This window comes from Colobus angolensis, unplaced genomic scaffold (genome assembly GCF_000951035.1).
Source record: "Colobus angolensis palliatus isolate OR3802 unplaced genomic scaffold, Cang.pa_1.0 Scaffold7, whole genome shotgun sequence".
Classification (NCBI taxonomy): Eukaryota; Metazoa; Chordata; class Mammalia; order Primates; family Cercopithecidae; genus Colobus; species Colobus angolensis.
The window spans coordinates 22,168,282-22,181,112 of NW_012120709.1; the positions used below are offsets into that span (position 1 = coordinate 22,168,282).

At 48.6% G+C, this 12,831-nt stretch overlaps 1 protein-coding gene across 3 annotated transcripts; it reads right to left on the reverse strand.

Annotated features, from left to right (window-relative positions):
* Positions 1-5,977: 5,977 nt before the first annotated feature.
* On the reverse strand, positions 5,978-11,054 carry LOC105501059. Of its 3 annotated transcripts, XM_011926810.1 has the most exons (3): positions 10,899-11,054; positions 9,006-9,117; positions 5,978-7,964 (listed from the first exon to the last, which is right to left on the reverse strand). In XM_011926810.1, exons 1-3 carry the CDS (start codon positions 11,043-11,045, stop codon positions 7,924-7,926), a joined length of 300 nt encoding a protein of 99 aa, XP_011782200.1. In that variant the 5' UTR covers positions 11,046-11,054; the 3' UTR covers positions 5,978-7,923. The 3 variants fall into 3 exon arrangements, with proteins under 3 accessions (XP_011782200.1, XP_011782199.1, XP_011782202.1); XM_011926809.1 differs by lacking the exon at positions 5,978-7,964 and having other exon boundaries at positions 8,573-9,117; XM_011926812.1 differs by lacking the exon at positions 5,978-7,964 and having other exon boundaries at positions 8,641-9,117; positions 10,862-11,048.
* Positions 11,055-12,831: the final 1,777 nt, after the last annotated feature.

Genomic DNA, 12,831 nt, shown 5'->3' on the forward strand with positions numbered 1-12,831 from the left:
CTTATGCTGGGGCATTAATTGGCATTTGTCTTCTTCCTTAGGACAGTCCTTCAGGCTTTGGAGCAGAGTTGTCATGCCACCCTGTGTCTTCTGGTGAAACATTCCAGTTCTCTATGTTTTCCATGAGCCACGCTTCCAAGTTCCTTCACCCCCCCGGTCACCCTCCTTAAAAATCAGTCTTGTTTTATGGCTCTCTGAATACGAGAATTGCATACAATACTCAAGTCTGGTTTGTCCCTCACATACTAGAACAGGTTCATCTTCTCCTTTCATCCAGATGATATGGTTTTATTAACGCAATCTAAGTAAGGGAATTTTTTTTAAAGGGAAGGGGAAGTGTGGTTGGTAGAAGACCTTCAAATCCCTTCTGAAGAATTAGGTGGAAGAAGCCGTACGGAAAGACAACATTCCACAAGGCTGGCGAGACTTCCACAGGGAGGGAGCAGGCTGCAGGTGGTCCTGCCCTCTCCCCATTCCAACAGCCCTTTGGAGCCCTTTCTTCTTGGATAAACAGGGAAACCAGAGCTGGGATTGGGCAGAAGGAGAAGAGCAGAGAGCAGCTTGGAGTTAGAAGACACAGGGAAGCACTGATTTGAGAGACCCTCTCTCCATTTCTCACACTGACCTCGGAACCAGGCAATTTCTCAGGGGAGAAGGCCCTGTGCTCCCAGAATGAGTGAGTGCCCTGTGTTACACCCCTTGAATGGTCTGCACCTCCACTTTGATAACACTCATCACATGTGTAACAAATGTGCAGCTGCTAACTTTCTCACTAGGTTGTGAGGGCATAGTCCCTACTTATCTGTTTAACGATCCTTAATCCACAGTGTCAAATACAATGTAGGCACTCAACAAAAATGTGTTGGATAAATGAACAAAGAACAAATCAACGATTCTCCAGGAGTGCTTGCTCCGAAGTTTCTGTTGACAGGTTCTAGCCATCAGTCCATTTGGAAGCTCCCGTTAACTTGCCTAGTTCCAATGGGCTCTCTTCTCCTGTGGTGGATTCTTCACTGTCCAGCCATGTTAAGAGATAGAATAGAATCACAAAAACATAAAGGGGTGAGGGCTGAAGAGAACTTTAGAAGTTATGCACAGTTTATTGATCAAAAGACTTTCTTCCCTCATCCGCACTCCACTAAATTCTCTCATCTCCTTTCTTTCTTTTCACATCCCAGCTCTACAAAGCAATTCCCTTGCAGATACTCTCAACTCCTTTTTTCCTATTTCTCTCCACTGAACTCAGCTGGAAAAAACCCGACTATCTGCTTACTTTGTTCCTGGCCCGAAGCAGCTTAGCATTGCTGGAGAAAATCATCCTCTTGAAATTGATAAACTAGGCTCCAAAGAGACACTCTCAACGCCTCCACTGCATTGGTCTCCAACAATGCAACCTTTGCAACCTGTCAGGTGCCACTCTTATTTCTGTTGCCCATTTTGGAGGACTGTTTCCTTGAGGTGGCCTATTTAGGTGACTTTTCTACCTATCTACCCTTCTAGACTTGATCTGGAAAGGATCTTAGGGATCAGCTGGTCTCCTACCTTTCAGTGTTTGTATCTTTAACTGGGAAACTTCCCCGTGTAATAAACCTTATGTGGAACTCTTCATTATAAAACAGTGGAGTTGCTCTTATTGAAAAATGCTGAGGGCCAAGGGCCAGGGTATCTTCATGTGGGTCTCCTACTGTATCTGCCATAGCACCTGAGGGTGTGTTTGTGCCTTAGGGCCTCAGCAGAGCCCATTGGAAATCACTTAGCCTGTGAACCTTGTTATCTGGATGAGGGAACCGCTGTCCTGAGAGGCGACATCACATGATAGACCCTAGACCCAGCATGTTTAATCTGGGAGCTCCTCCCAGCAGAGCATGGCACCCCTTCCTCTGACCATCATGCTTTTTGGCTTCCCTCACCTGACTCTGATTCCCACTGAGCTGTGTGGTGACCACCACTGCCTCCTATTTGGATGCAGAAGGTCAGTTTCTCTGCAGACAGCCCAGCCCTTTCAGGGCCACTCTCCCGTGCACTCTGGCCCTGCATCACCTCCCACCTCATCCTTCCTAGGGACTGAAGCCCAAAGCCTCTTACAAAACTGCCTTCTGAGGGCCCCTTGGCTGTCCTGTTTGTAAAACCATTCACAGTCAGCCATGCCTTTCATTTCCTTAATCTTAAATTGCATCAAAAAGGGAGAGATTAGAGGTAAAACCTCAATAAAAGACTGAACAAAAGCCTGCCCCCACTTTGGATTCTCACACCTAGCTTTGCCTTTTTCCCCTCCCTCTTGTCTGACAGACTGAGTGTATGAACCTTTTTTTTTTTTTTTTAAACTTAGATTAAAACGCTATTTAGAAAAGGCCCGCAAGTTTGAAGTCACCTCTGGTTCATACATTAAACATCAAATGTACATTAACTGTGAATTATGGTCATGAAAAGTAAATCCTTTAATGCCGTTTTCTGTGTTCCACTGCTGAAGCTTAGCGTTAATGGCCTCTTTGCAACTCTGTGAATGGATGGACTTCTTATTTTCTAGCTTTCACCACCACACAGGCTTCCCTCTCTGTGCACCTGTAAACACACAGCCATAGGAAAAAGATTGAAGGGAGGTTTAGGCTCAGAAGCAGATCCACCTGGGTGGCAGGAGCCATTTATCCCCAATGGGCAGGTGGTCACACCTAGTGTAGGACCACACTATTGGTTCTTTCATAGACCCGGCTAGGATCAGCTTAATTGTTTGCAACATTAAGTTCTGAGGAACTGCAGTTATATAGGTGTCTAACTGGTAACTAGATCAAGCCATTGATCAGCAACCCTGACGATGGAGAAGGAGGTTTTCACACAAAGAGTTTCTCTAAAAGGCAAGTTTGAAAGCCAGCTTCTGGGAAATGGTAATGAATGACCATCACTGGGTTGTGGCATGGCAGCCATGCTCTTGCGTTACTGAATGATCTGACTTCTTTCTGCTGTACCAGGATAAGAAGCAACAAGAAAGAGTGATAGATATCCAAAATGTTTACTCTCATGAGAAGGACCTTTCTCCATTAAAACCGTGGGAGCTCTCCCACAGTGGAGTAAGACGCAAACTACCTGCAGAGGCTTTTGCTACAATCTGATCTAAAGCCCAGGAGGCCAGAATCATGCTGGAGTTGTGGACAAGCCTTAGCAGGTTTTGAGACAAAATGAGGAGAGTCAGAATGAATTACTTCTCCAAGTTGGGTTAAGAGACAAGATTATATAAAGTAGAGATAATGATAGAAAACGATTTAAAAAGGCATTGAATTGCATTTCAGTGTTTATGCACCTTTAAAGCTTGCACTAAATTACACAAGTTATTTAAATACATTCTTTAATATTTATGCTTTGTTGTTTTAATAAAGACTTCTATTTTTAAATAAAAATGCATAATTAAGTGGAACAGAATATTTTTCTCTTTGACGTGCTTAATCATGCCTCTGGGAAGCTTAAGTTGTTTTGATTATGAAGTCCAGACACTACCATCTACTAAAGAGCAGCCTGCACTCAGTAGGTGCTTAATGAATATTTAATGATCAACTATTATGTGCCTGACCCTGTGTTAAGTTCTGGGACTACAATGGAGAGAGATAAAAAGGACATGGTCTCTGCTCTAATGGAGCTTGTAATACAATGAGGGTGTCAGACATTAGTTCTACAAATGAGTGTAGGCTTCCAAAATGAGATCAGTATTAGGAGAAATGGGAGCTCTGTCTGATGAGAGGGTATCACAAAGGAACTTAAACTGGTTGGAAACAAGGAGAGATCAGGAAGGCTTTCCTGAGGATGTAAGGGTTGGGTGGGATCTGAGGGTTAAGTAGGGAATTGCTGGATAGAAAGAGAGGAAGAGTATCCCAGGTTGAGCAAATAGTAAGAGCAAAAGCCAGTGGGAGGAGGGAACATAGTGTATTTTGGGGTACCCAAAAGAAGGCAGGTGACTGATGTGGCCAGCACAGGCTGTGCTGTGGACCAGTGGGACACAGCTGGGCTGAGGAAGCAGCGTATGAGCTGAAATCCAGTCCTGCTTTTCTTGCCAAGTGAGAGTGCCCTGAGACGCTGCATCAGCTTAGAGGAAAGGGCATCTTTTTTCCAACTGGGCTGTCCAGAAGGCACACCTTTATCTAATTCTCTGCAGAGTAACCTAAGTGCTAACATGACCCTGGTGGCTGCAGTATATCAGGGCAGAGGGAGAGTGAGGCCAGGGAAGGCTGGAAAGGCATCCAGGGCCAAACATGCAGGATGGGGAGCCTGTGTTAAGGATATGAGCCTTTCTCCTGAGGACGAAGAGGAGCTAATGAAGGGTTTTAAGTGTGTACGTGTGTTATGAACACATTTGCATTTTGAAAAGATCACTTGGGTTGCAGTGTGGAAAACTGATTAGAGGAGTATCAGAATGGAAGGCGGGTATGGTTTTGGGCAAAAGATCATGAGTTTGGTCTTGGACTACTGAGTTTGATACATCTTGCAAGCATCCCAGAGGAAACGTTGAGTGGGCAGTAAACATAGACAAACTGCATGTATAGTACTTAGTTTCTTAGCTTTCAGTTGACATACCCCCAGGTGTTGCCCCAGGGCATGCAGCAACTTAATCTGTGGGTCAATAGGGAAAGAGGAGGAAGCTAAGGACAGGCAGGTCAGGTACTGGTGGTGTCCACCCTGATGCTAACGCTGTCTCTCAAGTGATGGTGTCTGGTCCAAATCAGTGTCCCAGTGAACTCAGGAAAGCTGATAGATTCAGTCTGGTGAATGGATAACTCCAGCAAAGCTGATGGTCACTATTAGGTTGGTGGTAACACATTGCTTCTCCTGGTGCAGGTAGTGGCAGAGCTTTAGACATTTCAGAGATGATTCTAGCCAGGGACCGGGGTGGGTTGAACATTAGATATTCATCAAGATAAAGTTCAATTTATTTGGAAAAAGGACTGGCATTGGACACATAAGTTGGAAAGTTCTAAAACAGACAGAGACGTAGGTCAGTGTGACAGCCCGGAAGAGAATGAGAGTGCAACTCTAGAACTAGACAGAAGCCAGCCATGGTCACTAGGAAGACAAGGTGAGCACTGGTGAGAAAGGTTAATCTCAGTGCACCTCTAAAAGCTTCATGAGGCTTAGTCCTGGGCCCACTGGGTACACAGCTTAAGGAAGCAAGGCCAATTATAGACCTTCCACTGCAGATGGGGCTGGGCCCCAAATAAGTTACTAAGATTGGTCAAGACAGGAACGGGAACTGGGCAAATCTGAATCTGTAATTTGGTCTGCAGTACCTATAGGTGGGCAGGATTAGAGATGACAGGGGTTCACAGCAACAAGACTAGCAACTTTTTGAACATAAACCTATAAATTGTAATAAGCAGTGTTTTGGCCAGGCATGGTGACTCATGCCTGTAATCCCAGCACTTTGAGAGGCTGAGGCGAGCAGATCACTAGGTCAAGAGATCGAGACCATCCTGGCCAACACGGTGAAACCCCATCTGTACTAAAAATACAAAAATTAGCTGGGCGTGGTGGTGCATGCCTGTAGTCCCAGCTACTCGGGAGGCTGAGGCAGGAGAATCACTTGAACCCAGGAAGTGGAGGTTGCAATGAGCCGCGATTGTGCCACTGCACTCCAGCCTGGTGACAGAGTGAGACTCTGTCTCAAAAAAACAAAACAAAACAAAAGCACTGTTTCCTTTCTCTTTCAGGTCAGTTCCTAGATCTAGTAGCTCTATTAATTCTGTATAGAAGACCAAAATTGTATGTAAATGTTTGTGCAGGTGCATGTGTGTACGTGCACACATGGGCTTTCTCTTGCTTAGCAGACTGGGATAAATTTTTTAGAAGTAAGGAGAAAGTTGGGGTCACCTAGTCCAGAGAAGAGAAGGCCAAGAAATAGAATCTAAGTAGTCATTCAATCCAGCTCCTTATCAGCAGGCAAGACTTATGCTAAACTTATTACTATTAATAATAATGCCAGGCACTCTTTTAACCATTTTATATGAATCACCTAATTTAATCATCACAGTAACCTCGCAATACCTCTGAGAGGTCAGTTATTATTAACCACACTTTTTAGATAAGGAAACTGACACACAGCGAGAGGTTAAGTAAATTGCCCAAGGAACCAAGAGTCAAATCCAAACAGTCTACTCAAGATTCTCATGCTGCAAATGATGAGAAAACCTACAAGTTCTCAAGGGCTGACTTACAGAAGTGGTTTAGAAATCCTCCAAATTCTAGATTCAAGAATTGTGTGGGTTCAACCCTGTCTTCCTTCCCTCCTAGGAAAACTTGCAGGTCTTATGAGGAATAACTCAAGATGGAGGATGTGGATTACGCCGATGTCTGAGAAGTGAGCCTTGGAGGGGCTGAGGGACTCGCCATGCAGGAAGAGGGTGTCTGGGTAGTGAGTGAGCCTGGCCAGAAAATCTCAGGGCTTCCCAGGCCACATCTCACAATAGGTATTGGGTACACGGCTACTTCCACCCTGAATTCTCACTGCCAGCCTCCCTGGTCCCCAACAAACAAATGTAGTCATGGCATCTGTACTCATTGTTCAAGAGGTAGAAGATAGTTTATGTAGCATTATTATTATTATTATTATTATTAAGTCAGGTCTTGCTCTGTCACCCAGGGAGGGGTGCAGTGGCATGATCATGGCTCACTGCAACCTCAAACTTCTGGGCTCAAGCAATCCTTCCACCTCAGCTCCTGAGTAGCTGGGGCTACAGGAGCTGTAGTCCCATGGTGGGAGGGACTATAGCACCTGCCACCATGCCTGGCTAAGTATTTCTATCTTTTGTAGAGATGGGTGTCTCACTATATTGGCCAGGCTGGTCTTGAACTCTGGCCTTAAGCAATCCTCCTGCCTCTGCCTTCCAAAATGCTGGGATTACAGGTATGAGCCATGGGACCCGGCCCACATTCATCTCTTTAAATAACAACCTTGCATCCTGTACCACTGGCTCTATTCTTTCCAGAAATCTCTCTCCATAGTGGATCACAGACTAACACTTATTATGACCTGTTTAGAGAGAAGGAATAAACTACTTGGTGCAGTTTAAACTACCAGGCAGGTTACATGTACGTCGTTTAGCTATAACATATGACTTCATCTGGCTTAACACCCACATCTGCCTTCTCAGTTTCAACCTGGTCCACTCCAGGCAAATAAGGTGATCATTTGCCCACTTTGATTCTAGAGAGAAACAAAGTTCCTTCGGGGAGGTTTACTCCCTGAGCCAGCCCATTGGCAGAAGGGATCCTGCCATTGCTCAGCTGATAGGTCTTTCCTTGTACCCCATCCCCGCACTTCCCGAATGCTTATCCTTTCTCTGGCAAGTTAACCCTAGGCAGCAGCATCTCCAAGTCCCACCTTCATCTGAAAAGATCAGATCACTTTTCTTTGATTGAAATAGGCATGCAATTCTGGCAAACATAAGACTCGGGAGATGGGTCAGTTTCTACAAAGCCATGTTGAGTGTCTATATTAGTTGTACTGGGAGAACTTTTGCCCATGAGGTATTTCTTTTTATTTTGAGTTTTCATCCTGGTTATTTTAGGAAAACAAAGATTGACTCTAGCCAGGTGCACCTCTCATCCTAAAGGAACCCATTTGTCCATTGTGTTTCAAAAGAGAGGTGAAATCTTTCTAGTTACTTGGAAGTCCTCTATTGGAGGCAAAGGCAACAGGACCACAGTGGGAAACCAGACCTAGGGCTATCTACTGAAAATCTCAATCAGGTAGGAAATCCCAGGCTGTGATGGGAATGTGGATGGTCATTCTTCTTCCAAAGTCCCATTTCCATTTTTCCCCTGTGTCTCTCTTTTAGATGAACAGGCTTAATCAAAGATTGAGAGAGATGTGCTGGAATTAGATGCAGTTTGAGATGCAGCTGAAAAGTCTCATGCTTCATCTTTTTACTCCCAATATAAAAATCAAGGGAAATCCCATGGAGTGGGAAGAGATTCATTTGTCCCTTAAATAAACAAAACTCAAAGCTCTCAAGAATGTGAAGAAAAGAGCTCTGAGAAGATACAGTCATGAGGGGCTGCACGTGTGGCACCCAAAACATTTCTCTGGCTGGGCGCGGTGGCTCACGCCTGTAATCCCAGCACTTTGGGAGGCTGAGGCGGGTGGATCATGAGGTTAGGAGATTGAGACCATCCTGGCTAACATGGTGAAACCCCATCTCTACTAAAAAAAATACAAAAAAGTTAGCCGGGCATGGTGGTGGTGGGCGCCTGTAGTTCCAGCTACTCGGGAGGCTGAGGCAGGAGAATGGCGTGAACCTGGGAGGTGGAGCTTGCAGTGAGCCAACATCACGCCACTGCGCTCCAGCCTGGGCGACAGAGCGAGACTCTCCGTCTCAAAAAAAAAAACCAAAAAAATTAGCCAGGCATGATGGCGCATGCCTGTAGTCCCATCTATTTGGGAGGCTGAGGAGAAGAATCACTTGAGTCCTGGAGGTGGAGGCTGCAGGGAGCCAAGATTGCGCCACTGCACTCCAGCCCGGGTGACAAGAGCGAGACTCCATCTCAAAACAAAACAAAAAAACCAAAACAAAAGCATTCTTTCTGAGTTTCTCCCTTTATCCCTGTCATACCTGACACTCAGTTGTCCATTTGGGCTCAAGACAGAAACAAAGGAAATTCCATCTTCCGCTTCCTCCAGTTATCTAGAGAAAGGCTATTCTAAAATTGGAAAAAAAAAAAAAAGCTAAATGGAAATGAAGAAAATACAAACATTCACAAGAACCTGCAGCTTAAAATACAGGTATTTGTGCAATAAGTGATCCTAGTGATTGGGCAGGGAAGCCCAGCTTCACTCTTTATGCTGTCTTTTGGGGTCTGCCAGAGGCTCTCTCTCTTTTAGTTCTGGAGCTGTTCCCCTTCTGAGCTCTGAGATGAAGGTCTAGTGAGTTAAGTGTCTGACAGTCTCTTACAGCTATTAGTAAAAAGGCGAGCTGCTGTCCCATCCCCAGGGAACGGAGCGCCCCTTAACTTCCTCCAGGACCCACCTATGAGGAGCGAATGCCAACAGTCCAAACACACCATCTGTTCACTGAGGGGAGGGGCGAAAGGGCCTTTTCTTCCTAGGACCTTTGACAAATTCTGGCAGTGTCCACGGCACTGTAAAACAAAACAACAGAAAATTCAAGCTCACGCTGCCAGTTCAGTCTATTTCGGTTTCTCCTTTTCTGCAGGCATCAGGTACATTATAGACAGGGAAATTGCATTTCAGAAATAGCACCTGTCGGAGCTCGGCAGGCAACACCCCCAGCCCCCGTCAGCACCAAATGGTTTTAATTAACTTTGGACACTTCCGTGCCTCGCACTTTATTTCTGAATGTTATTGAAAGTTGTCAGAACTTGTCTCACTTTTTTTCTTTTATTATTAATGTGTAAATACAATGCCTCAGGAGTGTTACTAAAACACAGAATCTAATCCCAGGAGATTAATTTATGAACGCAGCATAGGGTGAAGTTGCATCCTGGCGACTGCAAATTGATGTTGGTAAGAGCCACAAGCATCGGCCTCTCCAAACCCACGGGGATCCAGAAGGCCGAGGAGACTGGAGGCAAGGAGGGATGGTGGGGGGAGAATGACTCTGCCGATTTTTGAGACACCCCCAGGAAATAGGACCTTAGGTTCCTTTTGGTAGGGCAGATGAGATTAAGGCCACCTTTCTCTGCTGACAGGGCAGTGTCCCCTGCAAGTCCATCCATTAGCCAAGTCCATGGGCATTTATTGAGCACTTATGCCACATCAATCTATGCTCGGCTCTGTGGGAATCAAAACAAGCAAAGCAGTAGTTACTGCTTGTGATGACCTTATCTCTGTGGGGGTGGCGGGGGGAGTCAAACAGGCATTTGAAACTATTGGAGAACAAAGCCAGACTCAAGCAAGTATGGGATTGTGTGCAGCAGATTTTAAGTGCACAGTTCTGGTGGATAGGAGAGTCAGTGTGGACTGCAGTGGTCAAGTAAGTCTGGGGCAGAGGAGTTGCTGGGTGGATATGCTAATCTCGAGCATAAGGCAGGGGAGTTAAGGATGGGGCGCCCAGGGTCCTTGGTGCAGAGCAGGGCAGCTTGGCTATGGTCATCTTTATTTCCTCAAAGGAGCGTAGGCTAGACAATCTGTGGGGAACATAAGAAGAGCTCATCTGTTTAGAAACTGTGCTCTAGGCAAGCTTGAGAAAACATCTGTCCATCCTCGTCCAAAGTGGGTAGCTAAGGACCCCTGGCAGAGAATCACCCATCTTGAGAGCTCTGAGCACCAAGGAGGAAAGCCCTCGGAATTTAAGCGGTGGTTCTCACTGGGGGAGAGAAGAGGAGCTTGCCCAGAGCCAAGGGGAGAAGCTGGGGCAGAGTTAACCTGCGGCTTGGGGTTAAGTTGAGCAGGCTGGGCGCCTGGCATGGGACGTAGAGGTAGGGAAGCTGGGCCTTCCCTTCTGGGGGTCTTGGTCTTTTCTGCACCAGGGACGGGTGGCACCTCGTAGTCCGCGGGGATACCTGTGTGGCGGGATGGGGTTTGGCTCCTGCCGGCTCCTGTAGTACGCTGGGGGTCCACTCCCTGCCTCCCTGCGTCCCCTTCTCCGGCCGCGCTTCCCGCCCGCGCTTCCCGCCCGGCCCCTTCACGCCTCTCCCCTGGGCGGGTGTGGGGTAGGGGCCGCGCAGACCCCGAGGGAAGGCCCGAGGTCGCCGGAGCTCCACCTCTCGCGGCAGAGTGAGGGACTAGGAGGCCAGATGAAGGCAGCTGCTCGGCTGAGCTGCGGACCAGCGCGAGAGCAGCGGGCGGCGGCGGACCAGCGCCAGGGCAGGGCAGGGGTGAACAGAGGGCTCTCCCCACCCCTCCCTCCTCCAGCGAAGGTACCAGAAGAGATGGCGGCCGCTCCGCAGAGTGTCATTACCGCGGAAGCCGGCGGCAGGAGCGGGCCTGGGAGCCCGCGGCCAGTGGCCTGCGCAACCCGCGCCCAGCACCCCCGCCGTGGGTTATCAGTGTTAGAGCTGACGGGTCCCAGGAAGCGGTTGCAGGGCGGCGGCGGCTGCCGGGTCATCAGGAGCACCATGGAGCCACCCCCTGCTTTGGGAGGAGCAAAGAGCCTCTGGCTCGCCTCCCGCTCGGGCTCCTTCTCCCCTTCCTTTTCCCAGCGCTCTCTTCCTCCCTCGGCTGGGTCCGCGGAGACAGCCGGGCAGGCGGAGGCTGCGCGCTCCTCGCACCTCCACGCCCACACTCCCGTCGCCTCTCCCTTGGCCTGAAAGATACGCGTTCACACCACCCTGCGGCCGTCAGGCCTTGCAGAAGTTTGCTGAGGGTCCTCACAGGGGGTCTCCCAGGGGAAGGGGTGAAGGGCTGGAGGTGCCACGGTGGGAAGGGGTGGCAGACGCCGCCTGGCAACGGAGACCCCTCCCTTTCTAGAAATTCAGAACGGAGAGAAACCAGTGCCCAGCCCTGCTCTTCAGCAAACGGTGTATTTCAGCCCAAGTTTCCTTCCTGGGGTTTGGCTGTGAGTGTGTGTGACCTCCCAGATGGCGGCACGGTTCAGAGCCCATGCTCCCTCTGTTTCACAGCTGCCAGAGACAGACTCAGGGATTCTGGGCATTGGAGGAAGGTCAGACCATGGCCTCCTATCTCCTGTTCTCTTCTCCCCTCACCCATCACCGGCTGGCCACCCCACTCTCTGCACCCCACCATGCATACATACTGTAGACCTAATCACTAATTAGCCCAAGGGTTGACTGAGCCTGCTGGTGAGAGTAGCAGGAGGCAGGCGGATGGGGAGGTGTGATGCTGCGCGCATAGTAGGTGCTGAAAACATGCAAAGGTACGATGCACATAAGCTAGACAGAGTCCTTGGTCCTGCTGGGTGCTGAGGGAGTGAGATTCAAAGCAGCAGACCATCAGCCGGGTAGACAGAGGTCATGGCCTCAGCAGCTCAGCCCCATTAGCTAGGCTGGTGGGAGGTAGCCAGTGCTTTTGAGGGCTCAGACAATCCCTGCGATTCAAGGGCTGCTCTTTGGAGCTGCTGCCAAACTATCTCAGGCCTGCAGCCTTGGGCCTTTCCTTTAGTCTCAGCCCACTTGCTGGCTCTGCCCTTCAGAGGAGGCCCACTGCCGCCTCCTGGGGCTGAGGATTAACCCCTAAAAACTGAGTTTTGTTTGCAGAGCTATCTCCAAAGCTGAGGGAGCCCCTGGGGTCTCCTGTTCTTGCTGCTTGTTGACTAGGGGGATCCTTGAGGTCGGATAGTGCTGGCAGCAGCTCAGTCCCTGGCCCCAGACACAGATTCAGTCTGCAAATACAGCAGGAAATCTTTCTCACCTGGTCCAGCATTGTCCTGGCTTGCCCAGCCCAGCAGGGCACAGCCTAGTAGGCCTTTTCCTACAAGCTCAGCCCCACCCAGCTACAGAGCCTGCCCTAATTGGGCTAGGAGGGCACTAGCACCTCCCTTTTACTGTAGGGGAAGTGTTGTACTCAGATGTCTGCCCACAGATTCAGGATCCAGTATGTTTGTGGCAAACACCCTTCCCTTGATTACCACTAAAGTGGTTCCATGCCTAGTGCTGGGACTCTGCCTTAGTTTCCTAATTAGCACTACAGCCCCCTGAGCTCCAGTCCCATCTGACTAAGCTACTGACCTCCTCTTGGGCCCTTTCCAACCCACATCCCAGGGAGTGGAGCCTGTTCCTCTTGGCTTCAGGACACTACTGAGATCATGGTTTGCCAGGCTGCTCATTCAGAGCCACAGCTGTTTTGCTTTTCTGCCTTTGAGGGTCTTTGTTGCCAGCCCCCCACTAATTGTTTGCCTCCCCTTTCTCCATGGGTACCAACTGCATGCTGAGTCA

What these genes read in the sequence shown, in the direction of transcription:
- LOC105501059 (XM_011926809.1), bottom strand. Translation starts at nt 11,045, where the DNA reads ATGACCCGGCAGCCGCCGCCGCCCTGCAACCGCTTCCTGGGACCCGTC. An exon ending in TCCTGCCGCCGGCTTCCGCG is followed by an intron (nt 9,118 to 10,898) that starts GTAATGACACTC and finishes TTTGTTTTACAG; the next exon opens with TGCCGTGGACACTGCCAGAA.